Here is a 19,772-nt window from a genome sequence, read left to right as displayed (position 1 = left end):
ATTAATTCAGATTCAAATGTCCAAAAATTGTCCATAAGCTCAGTTTAATATGCAGCAAATCAATCCAGGCAAAAATCATAAATAACATGCTCATTAGTTGCTCAGGTGCACATATTGAGAAGCGCCTAGAAAGGCGCAAAACCGTAAACATGCTTAAACTTGCAAATACTTACTCAGTCTCATAGCCTAAATCCCCGCTCTTTTATTCTCAATCTCTCCTTTCTTTAGCACATTTCTTGGATTTATTTTATCGATTCAACAACTTCCATTAATTAAATATTACAATAATAATAATAAATGTAATACGTACTCATCATAATATAATTCCGTTTAAGGTACAATTCGTTTTTAAATGTAAATAAAATGTAGTGGTGTATGTATAAATAAGCACAAAAGCAGTTTCGTTTAATAATAATATAGGATATATATGGGTTAACTGGAAGGTTTTGTTTGCTGGCCAGACATATAATATACGGAGAGCCGTTGGGAATAAAACTGTCTCTTGGTTTAAATACAATGCCTAAGGTTTATAGTTTAGCTTTTTATTTTTTATTTCTTCGTTTTTCGTTTGGACATTTCTGCGTGGAATTTTCGTTTCGTTTGTTTTTTGTTTTTTTTTTTTTTTTCATTGGGATAACTACAAAGTGAATAGTTTTTGGGGGGTAGGTAATGGGATCGGGCGCATCTATCACACTGAGCGCAGGACCCACACGAAGAGAGCGTAATTTTTAAGGGGGGTTTCGAAAATGGAAATGGGGGCGGCTGCTTTGGGGGATTCACGAAAAATTGGGAAATTTTGAATGCTTGGCCAAAATAGACAATTTTTCAGCCCAGTAGTTCGCCGTACAACAGCTTAAAGTTTTTGCCAGCCGCATGGAGTTCATCGGGTGTAATTTCAATATCCTCAAAGCTGGAAATGCTCGCCTTTCGCCGATTGACAGGTGAATGTGCTCTCTTGGGACTTGGCATGGCCGTGGGACTGGTGCATCCGCTGGAATAGTGATCCATGGACAGGGGTCGTGTCCTCTTGAGCAACTCTCTGCGTTTGGAAACTACTGTGGTTATCTGCGGCAGTCGCACATGCGCATTGGTGGCCTCCACTTGGTTTGTGGGCGGCAGCGATTGTGTTTTCAGCAGGGTAGTTGTCGTATTGAAGCTTTCTTTCACCCCAAAATACTTGGCAAATCGATCATCTACGTTGGGCGAACGCGGGGCTATGGTCACGGAGGTGATTTCAGTGGTGTGGCGACGGTTCACTGGTTGCGGCTGCGGTTGCTGTTGCTGCACCAGTCGATTGATCTTCCTCCGCATTTCGGACACCCTGGGTGGAGCCTCGTCCTCTCGATTTTCCTGCTGATTGGAGGCACAGTTTTCCTTGCCCGAATCTGAGCCACTGTCGCTGGTGCCATTTGTTAGCTTTTCGGTTTTCGGTTTCTCCTGCTGCTTTTCTATGAAAGGAGATTTAATCTTGCCAATGGTGCGCAAGTGCACGGATAGGTTTACAGGCTCCGCACTCTGTAGTTTGACCAGACAACTGCTCCAGCTGGCACTCTTATTGTTGCTGCTGCTATTGCTGTTGTTGTTGCGGTCGCCGCGGAAAGTATCTGGCATGATTAGCTTGCCTATGGTCCGCACACTAATGCGTAGGGGCGTGGTCTTGCCCTCATCAACTTTGGATGGTGGATCAGTGGCAGATCTGCTCAGGCCATGGAAGCCATTGTGCAGGCTGGACTGCTCCCTTTCCCTCAATTCCACCTGGTTGTTGTCCACCTCCTCGTGCTCCTCAGGTTCGATAATGCTCTCCAGCGTGAGACTAGATGGCTCCTTTTCGTGGGGAATCGGAGAGTACTCCATGGGCGTGGGCGTCACACTGGCACTGCTGCTGGCGGTGGTGCTGCTCCTGGGAGTGGTGCGATCGATGGGTGGACTCCTGGAGTAGCTGCTGGTGCGACTGCGGAAGCGGCCACCTCCTCCTCCTCCTCCACCACTCTCGCAGAGATTGCTGAAGAAGGCCAGACGCTCAGCCAGCGACAAAGATGAGGGTTCTATATGGTGATTTAGATTTCAAACATTAGTTTTTGCTAAAAAGTTTAATCCTTGTGGCTATTATTTTTTGCACCACTTACGCATTGCATTTGCTCAGCCTCTACAATATTTAAGTTTTGGAATATTTATTGCTGCGGCTGCTGCTGCTGTGTAGTTGCTGCTTGTTGTGGTTTCTTTGAGTTGCGAAGACTGACAAGAGTCAAAGACGGACTGCGCATTCGGTTATATCCGCTGCCCACACTCTGCTCTGCGATAATGCTATACATTTCCCGCACTACACTATCATCTTTTAGCTGCCTTTATCAAGCACTAAATAAACTGACCAACCGACCGACCGTCACAAAAGATGATTTGTGTTTAACCCCCCGCGTAACTGAATCATAGAAAGTTTGTCGTCGTCGTCTGGCGTTTATAAAGCAATTTCTATAATTTGCCACTTTTTTTGCGCTTGCTTTTTGTTACCCTCATATATATATATATATATATATATATATATATATATACATACAGACATCTTTCATCTCGATTTTCATTTTCATTTGTAACTTTCGATATTGGTTCTGCCACAAAACGCTTTCAATTGATATGAACTTTCTTTGTAAGCGTTTGCGTGAGTTTTTGTGTGTGGGTTGAACTGATAAACAAGCCGCATGATGTTATGGAAAATTTTGTAAGCGTGATTTAAAATTGTTCAGATAAACTAGAGGTCTTTATGACTACCATTAAAGTATTGGGAATTAAATCTCGCAATTATTTAAAAGAAAAAGTAAAACAATCAAAATATATTACAAAAATTATGGAAAATTTAGAAAGCGTGATTTTAAATTGTAGAAATAAAATAGAGCTCTTTATGGGAGTTAAGTTTCGCATTTAAGCAAAAATAATAATAAAACAATCTGATTATTGTAATCTGGTATTCAAACAAATAATTAAATTTAATTAAATCGAACTCTACAATTAATTAAGGAGTTCAATGCTTAATAAAAAATAAGTTTAGATAGTAATATTTGCGGTGGAATAGAGTAAACTCATAATAGAGATTAAATTAATTGTTTTTTATTTTTAAACTTCATTATCATCTTATAAAAATATATTCCACAGATAAGATGTATATTTTTTAAGCTAATAATTACTTTCTAAATTGTTTCCTTTTTTTTAATATTTTTTTTTGACATTTCTGTATGCTAATGATATATATTTTACTGGCGTCTATCAAGGTCAACGTCACACCACGTTATCGGCTATAAATTTTACAACCCAATTTTTAGGCGAAACCACAAAGAACATGCCCAAACAATGTGCCCTCTCAGCTTTTTTTGGCCATAAAAAACCAAAATAATACAAAATAAAAATAAAATAGCTTTCACCCATTTTTTAAGTGTGTCAGGAGCTATTATGGATCACTTTCAAGGAAGAAACGCCAATGGGAGTAGGCGTAAAAAATGTTGTAAATAAAGGCCATTAAATTTGGAACGCTTAATTAACTGCGCTAAAGACCTCGATGGAAATATGGCAAATGAAAAATAAATATGGAAAAATAAATCACGCGCGTCTTAAATTACATAAACATACGGTTGTGTGGAGAATAAATTGTTATTAGTTTTCTCATGCGGCAACAACAACATCAATAAAACACAAGTCAAAACAGCAACGGCAACAACAATAACAAGGAGTTAATTCGTTTGTTAGAAAACTCAAACTGGCGTAAAAAATGAAGAAAAAATTCATAAATGGAAAACCAATGAACGCACATGCATGGAAAATTAAATTAGTGTATGATTTTGTTTTTGCAGTTTTTCCATTTCTTTAATTGCGCAACGATCTTCTTTTTGCATCGCAAATTTGGCACTAATTTTTATGCGAATTTGTTCCAGTTAAATATAAATTAGTCTCAGGCGAGTCAATAAAAATAACAAAAACAGACACAGTAAGCAACAACAACAATAAATATTTTTTTTATTAACTATATATATATGTTTTATCATTCCAAAATGAGCATCGTGCAATTTAAATTAAAACGTAAGTTTTGACAAAAATAAGGGAGAAGTTATTGAAGACTAGAAAAGCTAGAATTTATTTTTTTATTCTAAGCTTATCTAGGCTATCAGTATCCTCTCTTTAAAATCAATAAATATGTCGAAAACTTACCAAATTCCGCATCCATTGTTGCATTTGGCGTGGCGAGCTCATCACTTTGCATGGAATTGTCGACTGCAGTTGATGAAACCTCTGCCGATGCTGGTGGAGATTGACGGGAGGCTCCTGAAATGGTAATTTTAAATAGGTTTATTCCCTTGTGTCTCTGAAAAATGGGCTTCAGCAGCATTTGGTTGCCAGGATACTTCATCGTTTGCATATCTTAAAACGTCTAGTCTAATTAATGAACCAAACACACACGAACTTAAATGGACTTTTAACTAATTTCATTTCCAGCAGCCTGGGGAATAAAATTGTGTTTCCAAGTGTACTAAAAAAAAAAATGACTCTCGTTTGTCGTACTACTCAAAGGGGGTTTGGTTATTAGTATTACATGATTTTCACATACCGCTTCGATAACGAAAGTCTAATCTCGAGTGACCTGAGCCATATTCCCCCCATATACTATATATATAAATTTAAAGCAAATGTTACCCAACACGCAAGCCTCAATTAGTTGCTGATTGCCTTAGACGATGGCCACTTTTTTGAAGAGTGCGGGTGAGTTGAGTCTGAGGCAAGTGACATACATTTTACAGCTTATTAACTTGGCCAACAGCCATGAGAGAGGCTTGCAGCACACACCAACGCTAATGGCAAAATCTGGCAAACACTCTGGAAAAAGGCGTCACACACTGACCAGCAGGGAAATTAGCTAATTAGGTTTGCAAAAGGCAGAGGTTCTGTGGGGGATCCTCAAAAACAAGTTACTAAACAAACAGTTAAGTGTTTGCTTTGGAGTTATCTATTAAGTATTTATACTTAGTTTATACTTAGTTTTTACGACAATATAATTATCTATAACTGCACCTTAAAGAAACCCCTATCTAAATAAATGTGTAAGTCTGGATTTGCTTTTTTACCTTTATTAACTAAAACGCGTATTATATAACATAATCTGGAATGTTTTGAATGTCATCAAGGTGACTATCTAGAAATGCTCACACAAAAAACCCTTGATTATTAAATCTGGAAAATCAAGGTGTTTGTAATTGAAGTTTGCCAAAGGTAAGGGTTTTGAGGTGAATCATACAGAAATACTGAACAAACATTTAAGGGTTTGCTTTGGAGTTATCAATTGTGGTTCATATAATATCATATACTTTATTGCAATCTATTATTGCCCCTAAATCACTCGTTATCGAAATAAGTTTTTAGGTCTAGACTTTTTATATTATCTTAAATATCTAACATGCAAATCCGTTTCTTATTATTTTACATAGATTGGCCAAAAATTGGATTTGTACCACGATTGTCTTTTATAGCTAGAATTGTAAACTAATTTTGTTTTGTTGGAAAGGAATACAAATTCAGTCAGAATCAAAAAACTAAACTAAACACAAAATAAAAATAAAATACTAAACTAATTTGAAACGATATCACAGCTTTATAAACTGGCCAAAAATGGCACTTCTTTAATATTTAATATATTTAATGTCGTTTCTTTAAGTCTTATCTCTTTAAAATCGGTATCCCTTGCACATACTGTTATTTTTATAGGAAACTGTAGCCCAACTCCAACTCTAATCTCCGCCCAATTCTGGCCACTGTAAGATTATTTAGGTTAATATAATCAAGAAACTACGGTTCATTATAATTTTTAGAACGAATGTTAAGATTGTTTTCTTATAAACAATATCTCCTGGCCACATTTACCTATGGATATTCCTCTTTATGCATCAGTATTGCTATTGGCCCTAGCCCAACTCCAACTATAATCTACTCCCAATTCTGACCAATTCGGCCACTGTGGTCTTGGCCTTCTTGTTACGGTCGGTTTGCGACATGGGCCGAAAGCAAATCCAAAACTAAAAGCGAGTTCGCAGTGCCACCGCTTGAACTCGTCTGCTCGTCTGCTTTATTGCTTCATGCTAATTTCTGCCCCAGCCAGCAAATGATGATGATGGTAAATGGTAAATGGGAGGGCTCCCGCCGACCTGCAAGACCTATTTGGCTACTAACCCGTTGCTCGTTGATTGCGCGACTGTTCCTGCAATTGCTGGAACATATTGGCCCTGGCTCGAACGCTATTGCTCCGCGTTAAGCCACTCGGTGGTGTGGCGTTGGATGCGGTGGTGGATGCAGTGGTGGCTGTCGAGGTCGAGTTTCCCGATCCGGAAGCGGCTGTCTCATCGCTCAGCGATTGAATGGCGGAATCCTCCTCCAGGGCGGACATCTCGAAGATGTGCTCACTGTCCGTGCCAATGGATAGGGTCAGTTGTTCGCTGAGATTGACGCTGTCGTTCACTGAATTCTGGCGTGCCAGCAGCGAGGATTGCGGTGATAGTTGGCCACCAGTAGTAGCCTGACCGGCCAAATGGACAACGCGTGGCGACTGAAGCGGTTGGGTGGAGCTGCGGGCCAGCCGGAAGGAGGTTCCTGCTCCCGAATTCGTCGACGAGGATAGCAGCAGTGGTGCCGGCACGTGGCTGAGTGGTTGTCCTGTGATTGGCGAAATCAACGGTGGTTGCGGTGCGTTTCTCAAACGGATGTCCAGCGGTTTGGTGGGCTTGAATGCCGACGTGGCCGAGATGTCGAAAGGCGCGGAGTTGGCTTTAAAGCTGAAAAAAAAGCGGGAAAATGTTTGATTAATATGCTACAATAAACATAAATCACAATGGGTCATCAAACTTGTGGTTTTTAATATCAAAATATCAGGTTTATGTGGCATTTCAATAAAAATAATTATGGTAGTAATAATAATGCCAGACAAAAATTTAATAAATATCTCTAAGTGCGGATTTGATTATTGTGTCTTACAAAAAACTTACACAGATATTAATACTTGTTAATATTATTAATATATGAATAAACTAAATTTAAGAATATATTCAAAAATGTTGAGACTTATTTGTTTTTTTATTTTTCAAATAAAAAAATTTGTTCACAATTGTAGTTTTAAATATTAACTTTTTTTTAAATTTCAATAAAATTAATAAAAGTTGAATGAATATATTTAATGCGGATTCAATTATTGTGTCTTACAGAAGACTTACAGAATTATTAATATCTACCAATTTTATAAAATTTTGTGATATATTTGCTTTCTATTATTCAAATAAATAAGTCATTTCAATTGTATTTTTTCATTTATTTATGTCATTTCATTTAAATACGGTTTATTAGAATAACAAAAATTATTAAAATACGAATCTTATTAAAATTCGTTATAGTTGAGTGTTTTAATCAAAATGCCATGTCATTGGACTATGAAACTCTTGATTTTCTCCCCTGCAGAAATTTACATAATAGTGGGCTTAAATACACTGTGAATCTTTTTGTGAACCTTCATCTCTATCATTCTCTCTGTCTGACAACAATACTCGGACATAATTATAGGCAATTTTGGCCAACTTAATTATGTTTTTGGTGGTGAAACTTTTGCGCTGGCGGCTGATGTTGGATGTTGTTTTGTTGAATCGTTTGGAGCCTCCAGGGGAGTGGACAGTAAAAGTTTAACCAGCTTGTCGATGGCCATAAGAATTAGCCAAACTGTTTTTGGCAATAAAACGCAAGCCCAGTGAAAGGTAATTGAATTGATGATAAGAAAAAGCAAGTGTATAATAGCTAAGGCATATATTTCGCCCCACAGACTCCACATAAACTTGCAAGTTTATCACCCACTAAAAAGCCTCTTGAAAATGCCTTTCTATATTTAGACTTTTCACCTACAACTTGTTAGGCTCTTGACTTTTTCCAATATTTGTTTTGTTTATCAGGCCCATTTTCCATGCCTGGCGCACATCGAATGTTTTAACAGGAGGAAGCGGAAAATAACACAAAAAACTAAAAACATACAACAATTTAAGTGCAACAACTGAGCTAATTGGATTTTAGATGAGGGGTGAGATGGGGAAAAAACAGCCCGTGAGATATCCCTCAGTCAAATTTCAAATATTTCGGTATACAAAATGATGTTTAAAGGCAACAGTTGCCGAGAATTATAAAAAATATATGAGTTGTAGACATTGAATGATCTAATCGAGCCCTGTATATATATAAAAAACAGCTCTCGATTTTGCCAACTTGTAGTGAGTACATAAACCAGAATATTTCACAGCTAAAAAAACACAAAATTTATGCAGACATTGATATATAATTTATAAATTTTTTCGCAAATTTGGCACAATTTATGGCACGTTGATTGGGCACTTGAAAATTGGAATTTTCATTTGGCTGCACAAGTTGCACATTTTCATGGAATTTATTTTTAGCACATTACGAAATATGTATTCTAAAAGCTGACCGAAAAAACTAGCACATTTCACTGTTTTGTGTTTTTTTTCAGGGCTTTTCCCAAAATTGTATTTTATTTACTACCTTTTTCAATTCACACGCGATTTGTTAGCCCGTCAGCCGGCAACTGGTTAAGAATTTCCAAAGGGAACGTGGTTTTTCTTCCACTATGCACACACACATATAGGGAATATATGGTATACTATCTGGTTCTGTGCACCTGATAAGAAAAAGACCGAACGACCGAACCGCGCAGCGATTTAGTTGATAAATTTATCAGTTAGTTTCGATTTCTTTGACACACACTATTTCACTATTTATTCACTCATTTGTTGGGCTAAGAAAACTATATTTTTGTTTGTGAAATATATATAATTATATTTTGAGCGCTGCTGCCACTGACGGATACGTGAAAATTGAAAAAGCGATCGCGAGCAACTGAGCGCAAAAATGGTACAAACAAAACGCCGAGCAGAGGAGCGTCGGCAGAGAAAAAATTGGGTGGTGCGGTGGTGCGGTGGCGAGAGTTGGGTGGTTCGGTGGTGGCTCGGTGGTGCTCTGCCGCCGTCGACGTCGCTGTCGGCAAATTTAAATTATTTTCAGCTTTGTTTTCTTGCCTTTTTTTGTTGTTGTTTTTATTGCCCCGTGCTTTATATTTATTTTGGTATGGTATTTTCCTTCTTTTCCGCCGTCTGGCTGGGAAATGTCTTTGTTGGCTTTTCTTTTGCGGTGGGTTTTTCTTTGACTCTTACATTTGGGGAAAGAGAAATTTTTGGAGATCTAAGAGCAGGTGGGAATAGCTATTTAAAGCTTATAAGCTAAATAACAGTTCTAAATCGAAGAAAATAAGTCAACATTAGTTATTAAACGAATAACGTTAAAATTAATGGTTTTAAAAAGTTGTTTTTAAATTAAAGCAAAAAACTTATTAAAAAAAAAAACAGAATTAAAACCAATTTCTAATTTCTTGCAATATTTTTCTGTTTTTAAACTTAAAAATATATTTTTGATCCCTCATTAAAATTTTTAATTTATTTTTAGAATTTGTGAATGGACCGACTAAGGTGTGAATCGGATGATTTATTTATAGGAACTGTAGCATCGCCAGATATTTCTCAATGGCAGCATAAAGCAATTATTTAACTGAACTGCTAGGAAGTCTGCAAAGATTTCTAGGAAAAGTTTTTTGAGATTGACATATTTACGATGGGGCTATTAACTGATTATTTTTTTTAGTCAGAAAATAATTGTTAATTTTTTTTTTGTTGGTTATCTTATCGGTAGATTAGCATAACATCGAATTGGACATATATGAGGTGTATCGATTTAATCGGCCAACACATCTCAATGCCAGCGATTATTCTTCTTTTTTATTTTGCTTTGACAAATTTTGAGTTCGATTTTTGTGGATTCTTTGTTACCGTTTTCTGATATACGCCTCAAACATTTTTTTGCTCTGACGTCGCTGCAGCAACAACATGAAAATCCTCCTTATGACACGACGAAATCTGTAAAAGATACAATTGTATCTGTATCTGAAGACGCGTTCGTCTGCTGTAACCCACTGAATGCAACTGAATTTGAATATAACTACAAGTACGGAACGTATGGGCAGCATAAATTTCACGGCACAAAGCGTCGGCAAAAGTGCAAAAGATATTGACAATACCGTTCGCTGAATGCAAATGTGACAGCAAGCGAGAGTGTGAAAAACAAAAGGTACAGTAGTATATAGTATACAGAACAAACCTGGCTTATATTGTTATTGTTGGTTGATTCTTTTTTTTTTTTTGGTTGGCAAGGGAGTGCCAGAGTGGAACAAAAGCACCTCCCAAAAAAAAAATACAAAACCAACAATAATAATAACAGCAAAACACTCACCGACAACAAATACATAAAATGCTGACATAAAAACACAGTTAAACAAGAACTGGCAACAACTTTGTGTCGATGGGAGTGGAAGTGGTGGCAGAAGTGGATGAGGTGCTGGTGCTCTATCTTCTAGTCGAACTTCTAAAATGCTTTCAGCGAAGAAACTAGGTTTACGAGCACGAGACATTTGCCAATCCGCAATTCGCAGAAATTACCCATTCCAGGTGAGAATTTGTTACCAACAAGCTAAGAACTGCTAATTGTTTGGGAACGATGTTATGATAGTACTTGATGCTAGTCGATTTGGTTGCTGTTCTACAGATTAAGGTATTAAGATATAGATTTTTTTTTTGCTTTCTCAAAAGCTTTTAAGAGGTTTGACCTTAAAATTTATTTTGTCTTGATTTGAAAAACTTTTGGAGTCTGACTATTTAACATTAGTAATAATCATAACGTTCTTTATAGAGTGTACAACTTTTTTTTTTTAAAGAAAAGGCTTTTTTCCCTATTCTAAAAAAGTATATATACTTTTTGATTTGTCATCTAATAAAAAAGCCACAATTAAAAGTTTAAAAATCTACAAAATTTTTTGTTACGAAAGAAAAACAGACTTTAATATTTTACCTAAAATGTTTTTGATTTGTGTTTAAATATAAAAATCACCATACTTTCGACCTGTTTGCAACATATTTCTATGGATTTCCCCTCTTTAAATGGGTAAAACCAATCGACCTTCTATAATCGGCCGACCATTACTAACCTTTGTTTGTATTTCGCGCACTCTCGTGTTCTTGTTGGCCTTAATAATAGTTGCGCAGGTAATTAGGCAAGCAATAAGCTGCTTAAGTGACACCAACAACAACAACAACAACGAAAACAGCAAGTCGGGCCAATAAAAAATAAAAGGCGGCAAAGAAAAGTGAATTATATGACAGCGAATCGAATTGAGGTCACCAAACAGAGGATTTCATTGGTTGCTTTTTCGAAAACATTATTTGTTGACATTTGGCTACGGAGCCATAGATAAGCAATTAAAATTTTGCCAAAATATGCCCCCAGCTAAATGTGCTGAAAATTTCATCAGAATGGACTAATTTATGGCAACGCGGTTAGCGAATTATGTCCACAATAAAGTTAATTAAGCCGATCATGACTGGATTATAATGTCGACTATGGGACTATGGCGTATGAATGCACAGAATGGTGGACTAACAACTGTAACATTTTCCAGTTGACAGTGGCGCAGCACCATGATGGTATAAATATTTATAGGCTCGGCCAAGTGCCAGCCAGAAATGTGTGCTCGGCGGACCAAAAATAGCATCGAATGCGAGTATATAGACAAATATTGCTCCACGCAAACACAGAGATACGGATTCGGGTTGGGATTCGGATTCGGATTTGAGGGGGCTGGAATTCTTGGGTCCATCGAAGCGTAAACTGGCGTCCGCTGCAGAATCAGTTGACAGCTTGACAGGCCACACGACGTATGCGCAATTTACGATGGAGCAAGTTGCATGGAAATTCCAATAAAAAGGATGCTTTATGAGAAACCTGTGATTATTTTCAATTATTTCTTTGCTTAACGGTATTAATTCTTATAATCCTTTGACAAAATAATCTCTCAATTTCTTTAAAATTATTTTTAGGTTTTGATTCGATTTTAATTCTCAAAAACTTACTGATGAAAAATAATGATAATTTTATGAGGAACTTGTTTTAACGTATCATATTTATGTGATTTATCGAATTTATCTCTTAGGATCCTTTAAATAATTTCTCAACCCCCATTTTATTGGTTTTCGCTTTAGTAAGTTAATTTAAATGAATACAATATAATTTATTTTAAAATTTAAAAGTCTGCGAAATATACAAAATAAAAAACCTAAATATTATGAATTATAATGAGTTGCAAAATATTACAATCACATAAAATTTCTGATACGATACCCCGAAAATATTAGGAAATTGTATTACATTGAAAATGTAATATTACATTTTTAAGGACTGTTGAGATTCCCCTAAGTATAATGAAAAGGAGTGTACTTGGTAATATTTTTGACTTAAAAACTCATCTCAATTCTGCCAGATAATTAAATATTTATAATTGTAAATTTGTCAATACTGTTCGCGAAACTTCATTTTAAATTATATACTTCAAATGTAAAATTCTGCCAGGTTATCGATAACACTGCTGGAAACCCCTGAATACAATAAAGTAAAGTGTACTGGATATACATAGTAATAGACTTACAAGCTCATCTCCTCGTTGGTCACGGGCTGTGTCTTGTACCGCTCCCTCTGCAAATCCCTGCGCAAGACACTGGGCTTGAGGACTCTTGGCGTGGCAGGACTTCCCTGCTCCAAGGGTGACTCCCAGCTGCTGTTGGCCCCGCCCGGTGCACGGGAAGTGGGCGTGGACAGCATCTCCATGCGCTTGATGCGCTCCGCCACCGAAATGCTCGACGGTGTGGTCACAAAATCCACCGGTGTGCTGGGCGCAGCCGCCTGCGAGTTGGCAATAGCATCCAGTGCGGCTGCCAAATCCATGCCAGGCTGCACATCCTGACGTTCCAGCGAGCGAGTGCGTCTTTTAAGCAAACTAGGTGATGAGTTGGTGTCATCCACACTCACATCATGCGAGGTGGAACCTAAGGAACGCCGCTTGGAAGGCGAGTCTGTCTTCAGGATTGAGGATAGGTTATCACTCATCTCGTGCTCCAAACCACTCAAATCGAACTCCTCGCGACTGCTCTTGCGGGAACTCTTCAATATGGGACGTATTTCGTGTTCATCTGCCTCGCCAAAGGACTTCTTCTTGAGTATGGGCTTGGGCGGACGCACTGCCTCCTCGCTGGAGGTGCTCTCCTGCTTCAGAATGGGTCGTATCTCATGCTCTTCACCATCTTCGTAGGTAATGCCATCATGGGCGGCCAGTTCGGCGGCGGCCAAGGTCACAGCTTGCGAAATCGAGACATGCTTGTGGCATCCGCCATCCGATGGCGTGGATAGCGAATCCTTTTTCTTTAGTATACTATGCGGCTGACTTTCCGTGGCCGATGGACATCCATCGCTCTTGCTGCTGTCGTAGCTGCTCTGCTTGAGTATGCCATGGGCCTGAGCTGGACTCAAGCCAGTGCCCGCTTCCTCTAGGGAATTCCTTCTGGCCGACTTGATCAGTATGCTACGTTCGTCGGGTGAGTGGGACCGTGAGTAGTAGCGTGACTCATCCAGGCTGGATCTTTTCTTAAGGATACCCTGCCTTTTGCAGCGACCAGCTCCTGCCAGCGGATGATCTATCACACTGGAGGAGAAGGTCACGGGCGAAGGATTGCTCGAGGCACTGGAGTTGCAATCACCCAGGCCGTGCTCTTTTTTCTTCAATATAGATACAATTTGATTGGGTGCAGGTGGTGAATTCTGGATGGGCAGGCCACCCTCATCCGTGCTCTTCCGGCGCATTATGGCTGACATTTTCTGGCCCTCATCCGTTAAAGGAAGCTGCTGCTGCTGCTGCTGCACCTCGGATTGCTCGGCAATCTTCTTGATCTCGGCCAGATCGGTTTTGGTCCTTTCGTTAAACTTCTGGGTGACACTCCGGGCCACGGGGGCATGCAGAGGTCGTGGAGCGGGCAAAACGGCAGTCATGGTGCGCACTGGCACCTCTGGATGTCGTCCGGTAGCCGGCATAAACTGACGATAGTTGTCCGAAACAGAGGTTGACTCACTGCAGGAACTCTTTGGCGGTGTTTGCAGCAAATCCCTTAGAGCTTCATCATCGCCAGGAACCAAAGGACGGGCCATGCCCAATTCGCGACGTCGTCGTCTACGAGTTAATGAGGCCACTTCATCTGCAAGAAAATATGATCAATTAATAACCAAACAACAATAGTTATAAACTCAAAAAGCAGACAACACGTGCATAACTTTAGAGGAGGACTTGGCACAGCTTGGATTTTAACATATTTTACACAAGTTTTTTCTATGGAAAAGCTTTCTTCAAGCAGCACAAAATGATTTAAATGAAAGTTTTGAAAATGGTATTCTATAGTTTTATGATTCTTAAACGCTGGCAGCCACATGACGCTTGAAGATCGAATGATTCAGAAGTGAGGTCGTCTGCCATCGTTGTGGTTACATCTTTGCTGCAACCTCATTGCATAGCTGTTCAAGCTTGAAGGCAGTCCCAATTTGGTGCCATGCCGATCAGATCTGCTGTTTTATGCTGCACTGCATCCAGTTGTGTGGCCAACTTACCGCCATCCTTGGTGGCTTCCTCGGTCAACGAACGATTTAAATTCGATTTCCGTTTGGCCGACTTGTCGCGATCTCCCAAACGACGCGGTGATACCTCGGGCTAAAGAATAAGAAATTTAAATTAATATTTTAGAGAAGTAAATAAAATAAAGATGGATCACCACAAAAAAAGGAAAAAGCCATTAAATAACAAAATGTTAGTTGAATAATTGTTTTAACATGAACTCATCCATTTTTTTTAGAGGCATATGCATGTTTTTGTACGTACTTTAAGGTTTTTAAAATTTTTTAAAATGTATGAACTTAAATTTTTTTTTTTATTTTGTGTTAGTCTAGTTTTACTATGTTAACTCTATAATCACATTTAGTAGATGTTTACTAAATTCAATACTGAAAATATCATTTAAAAACTGAATTAAAATTCTTAGCATTTAATTAATTATATCGTAACCTTCAGATGTGGTTTACTTAGTTTTGGTCATAACATTTTGTCAGGGACTGTGCATGTACTTTAAGATATTTCAAACTCTGTGTAAGACGTTAAAAAAATGAATTTGATTTATAATCTTTAGTTACTTCAAATATTTGTATTAAGTTTTTTTTAAGTGGCGCTGTAATGTTATTATCAAAGTTCTGTTTCTAATTTATATGCGAAATACTGGTTTACAGAATTAGTTTAAAATGAAAAAGCAATTAACTAATTCTAGTTTCATCTTCTGTTGTGGTTTAATTTAATTACTCTTGATGTTATCCTCACCGTTCTTTTGTGCTTTTGCACGGGACTCAGTTGCAGATTGGCCAAGTGGTCACGTCGTCCATTCTCCGCATTTTCCGTGCTCATTGTGGACGTACGTGGTCGCATCCGGAGAGTGCATTCCGCGGTGGCCTTGGGCGGACTCATTGCTCCGCCCGTGAAGTGCAATTCGCTGAGATTCTGCTTCATGGAGATGCCGGAGCCCACGGCCACCAGAGGTTGGCGTCTTTGGGTGGGCAGTGTGTCCACCGGTTGGGAGGCAGATCTCGCAGGGATTCTGCTCGGATTGGCTGAAGCAGCTGGTTCCGAGGTGCAACCACTGGCACCTGGCGACTTGGGCGATAGTTCCGAGCTGCTGAGTCGACGATGGGTCAGTGCTCCACCGTTGCTGGATGATCTCGGTGAAACGGGTGAACTGTATCGCTGGCGCTGCTCCTCTTCCTTCTTTTTATCTGCGGGTGCGGTTGGAAATGGGAAAAACATACACGATATTGAGGATGATGAAATGCGGGCGTGGTGACACAGAGAAAAAACTACATTTAAACTATACTAATAAGTCAACAAATTTAAAAACAAAAAATATAAAAAAATAATTTAGACTTGGTATACATTAATGTTAATGTCAAATCGAATTTCTTAAAATTGAATTTCTTTTTTTTTTAAATTATTTTGATAATAAAACAATTCCAATACATTCCATTAATTAAACCATCTTCTTTTAAAGTTTAATTTCGAAAATAACTAATGCTTAGAGTTACTTGAAACAAAATTGTATTGCTTAAATACAAAATAAATTTTAAATAAGAAATGTTTTGATACAATTTAAAATTTAAACATATGTTCGTGCTAATACCATCATCTATTAACGTTTGAATTAGAAAAATTAATGTGGACTGAGTGGAAAGAACTTTTATTGGTTACTTGAAAAACAATTAAATCACTTTGTAACATAAAATAAAAATATTAAGATTAATACTTTAGTTTAATCAAACCATCATCTATTAAAAATAAAGATTTCTCTCTGTGTTACGATACAACATAAATGCACACAAAACAAACTACAGTTGGTTACAGGCTATGGGGTTATGGATTTGGAAAGATGTGATGTGAAAACCTGATGACCTCCACCGAATTCAGGGATCAAGATGGGGCAAAGGGGGAGACTCACCAAGCGCGGCGGCGCGAAGGCGACTTGCCTTCGTGGTGCGAACCGCTGGCGAGGATTGGGGCGAGGTGGTCGAGGAGGAGCAGCTGCCGCCGCCGCCGCTGAGAAGCGGACTGGCAATGGCCTGCGGAGGAGCAATGGTGGACTGGTGGCTGCCAAGATGCAGCGGCGATAGGGGATTCTTGCGACGCTTATTGGGCGAACCAGCAGCAGATGTTGCTGCCGTGCCGGTGGATGCAGTTGTTGCTGTTGCTGTTGCTGTTGCTGTTGCTGCTGCTGCTGCTGCTGCTGCTGCTGCAGATGTGACTGTCTTAATCACAATTAACGGCGCTTTGTTGGCATTAGCTAGGGGCGGCATGGGAGTGGCGTGTTGCTGTTGTTTAGTATTGTTGTTGCACGTGCTGTTGTTGCCGTTGCGATTGTTGTTGGTGCTGCTGCTGCTGTGGCTGTAGGTGCAATTAATACTGCATTTGCCAGCTTTTCCTCGACTTTGGCTGTTCGCTGTGGCTGCTGAGTTGCATTTTGATGTTTTGTGTTTTTTTTTACATTTTTTAAGAGGGTAAAATGCGTGGAGTTTGTTGTTTTAGTAAGACATTAAAGCTTATGATTGCTGCTTGTTGTGGTTGCTGCTGCTTTTGCTGTTGTTTTTGTGTGTGCGTGAATGGTTTGAGATTGCATAATGCAAATATGGGTGTCTCTGGGAGAAAAAACTCAACTTAACTCAACTTCAATCTAATAGCTAGCTGGCAAAGATTGATTGGTGTGGTGACAACAAACACGAAATAGTTGCGAAAGTCTCTTTTGTGACAAAAGAAAAGCATTAAGCCCAAAACGAAAGTTTTCCAGTCGATCTCGGGTCATTAGGTCTCTATTTAACGATGATGTATTAGCTTTGTCAACATTATTGGACATTAAACTGACAGAGTCAGCGATTAGGTTATCGTTCAACGATTAGATTTTGTTCACAAATAAACCAGAATTTATGACGCGCTGAAGGGGTAAATGTGGGAACTATGACTAATATGCGAGCTATTTTTATAAATAGGAGAGATATCCTTAATATTTATTCAGTTTTTAAAAATAAAATGCAGAATTAAAAATTTGGAATAAATTGGAAATAGTTAGCAAATCATTGTGAATAAAAATAGGTAGTATTATCTGATTGGATTTTTAAATGAAAATATTAACTGTAACATTTAACTTAAATAAAAATTTAAAAAATAATAACAAGCTTTTAATTTTAAACTTATATTTTGTTTAGACGATTTTAAAATAGTTTTAAATGAAGTATACATCTCAAAGAGTAATCTTTCTAAGATTGCTAAGCGTACTTTCATCTGGATTTTTGAAATTTTAAATCACAGTAATCGATCTAAAATTGGTTTTTGGTATCTAGTTTTGGCTTATGTTAATAAAAATAATATATCTTAATATGGACGAAGCTTTCAAAATTAATATTAGAAATAGCTAGCGAATCCTCAATTATAAAAGTTTGTTTTTGAGAGTTTCTAAAATAATTTTACGTGAATCATCTATGAATAACAAAGAGGAACCTTTGTATTTTTGAAAAATTCTGCAACGCAAATAACTTGAGTAACTGTAATCCATCTCAGCCTTGTTTGTTGCCACCTAAAGTGGTGGCTTATGTAAAACCCAGGCAATTTCATAATCCACACAGAAGACGGAGCAAAAGAAATGGGCGAAAAAACACATTTTTTCGGCAAATCATCTGCCAGCATCTCCGGGAATCCGGAATCCGCCCGTTCATTGCCTTCTGCCGTCTGTCAAAGATCAGTGAACGCTCTAAGCTTTTTTCGGGGCGATCGTTGGCCCTCTAGACAAGCGGACAAAAAACCAAATTAATTCCACATAAAGTGAAGCTAAAATTGCCAAATTGGTAAATATTGAAATCAATACGCGAGCAGTGGGAAAATAAAGAGGGAAAAACAATTGAAGCGAAATCGATACGGCAGATCGATCATCATCATCATCATACTACAGTTGTTTATTGGTTTTTTGGCAGCTGCTCAGCTCAGAGTTCTGTGTGGCCACACCAAAAATGCCTATTAAATCTTTCCGATTAAACGGAAACTTACCAATAACCATGTGATATGCAGATCTATGTCAACAATATTTCGGGTAGACTTTCTCAAAAACCCCGAAGACCGTTATAAGAAAGATACAGAGGAGACTGTCAAAATTTTTTATGAAACCCTTGTCCAACAACCATTGATAATAACAAACCCGATTCCGATCCATTCATTGATAAATAAAATAAAAAATTGGGCACAGCACAGCTCTTGTGGAAGACCCGGGTTTTGGGTTGGTATCTATTAGCAATTTTATGGCATCTTTCATTTGCCTAAGTTGCGTGAAGTCTGGGCCTCATCGATTTCATTAAAATGACAAACAATTTTATTCATTTATACACAAGAGTTTTGCGAAAAAAAATTAAATCTATGAGGAAACTTTGAAATCATATTGCGAATAAAAATTGCGCAAATTATCTTATATAACTGTTAGACTGATAGATTTTTCTGACATTAGAGAAACCTCGCCAGTCAAAACAATTTGGAATTGATTCGACTTGAAGCCAGTGAGTTGTTGCTCAATTGCAATTTGATTTAAATGTTTTGGCCGAAGGTCTCTCATGAGCAAAATTAACATTTGTCTAGAAAACGTTTATCGGTTTTCAGTTTTCGCTTGATTGGCAAGCCGACAAAAATCTAATTTAGTTTAAATTGCTTTTAAGTGTGCAAAAGAAACGAAGAAACGAAACGAAACGAACTCGCCTCTTCCGATGATGGAGTTTGGTTTTATTTCTCGGCTAATTTGCAGAAAACGTTGACAGGCCCACGGTTCAGGGCTAAATCGGCATGGGGCGGGCTAATTACCGAACTTTGGTTGGGAAAGTTTAACCCAGGAATTAATGAATTGGTCATTTTCGCAAAAAGAGGGGGAAGGTAACGTGTGAGATCAGAAAACGGTCAAGAGAAATAGTAATGATTGTGGAAAATAATTGGTAAAGTTGTTTAATGGTTTTCCTAAAATAATATAACTGGGATCAATAAGTAATCGACAAAGAACTTTAAAACATAACCTCGAAATCAGGGTTTAATAAATTGCAGGTTAAATGTATGATTTGGTGGCTTAGGAAATGAATCATTAATCAAATGTCACAAAATGTGTTGGTCTAAAAATAATACCATTACATGATCATTAAAAAAAAGGGTTGAACTGGTACTA

The 19,772-nt window shown here is 38.1% G+C and overlaps 1 protein-coding gene across 22 annotated transcripts in view; it reads right to left on the bottom strand.

Annotated features, from left to right (window-relative positions):
- The window catches only part of LOC128259244 (supervillin), a 138,095-nt gene that overhangs the window by 43,681 nt on the left and 74,642 nt on the right, over positions 1-19,772 (bottom strand). For 11 of the 22 annotated variants that reach the window (XM_052991505.1, XM_052991503.1, XM_052991512.1 and 8 more), the window contains 6 exons: positions 16,530-17,036; positions 15,365-15,813; positions 14,608-14,707; positions 12,605-14,201; positions 6,205-6,803; positions 4,195-4,308 (listed from right to left, as the gene is read on the bottom strand). In XM_052991505.1, coding sequence (XP_052847465.1) covers positions 4,195-4,308; positions 6,205-6,803; positions 12,605-14,201; positions 14,608-14,707; positions 15,365-15,813; positions 16,530-17,036 — 3,366 coding nt within the window. Of the gene's footprint in view, positions 1-219; positions 2,046-2,126; positions 2,518-4,194; positions 4,309-6,204; positions 6,804-9,899; positions 10,049-12,604; positions 14,202-14,607; positions 14,708-15,364; positions 15,814-16,529; positions 17,037-19,772 lie in introns of those variants that run through there. The other 11 variants (XM_052991511.1, XM_052991527.1, XM_052991508.1 and 8 more) reach the window with 9 other exon arrangements.

The sequence above is a fragment of the Drosophila gunungcola genome (genome assembly GCF_025200985.1).
Source record: "Drosophila gunungcola strain Sukarami chromosome 3L unlocalized genomic scaffold, Dgunungcola_SK_2 000005F, whole genome shotgun sequence".
Lineage (NCBI taxonomy): Eukaryota > Metazoa > Arthropoda > Insecta > Diptera > Drosophilidae > Drosophila > Drosophila gunungcola.
The sequence above is the reverse complement of the archived record's forward strand: the minus strand, read 5'-3'. Positions and strand labels throughout refer to the sequence as shown.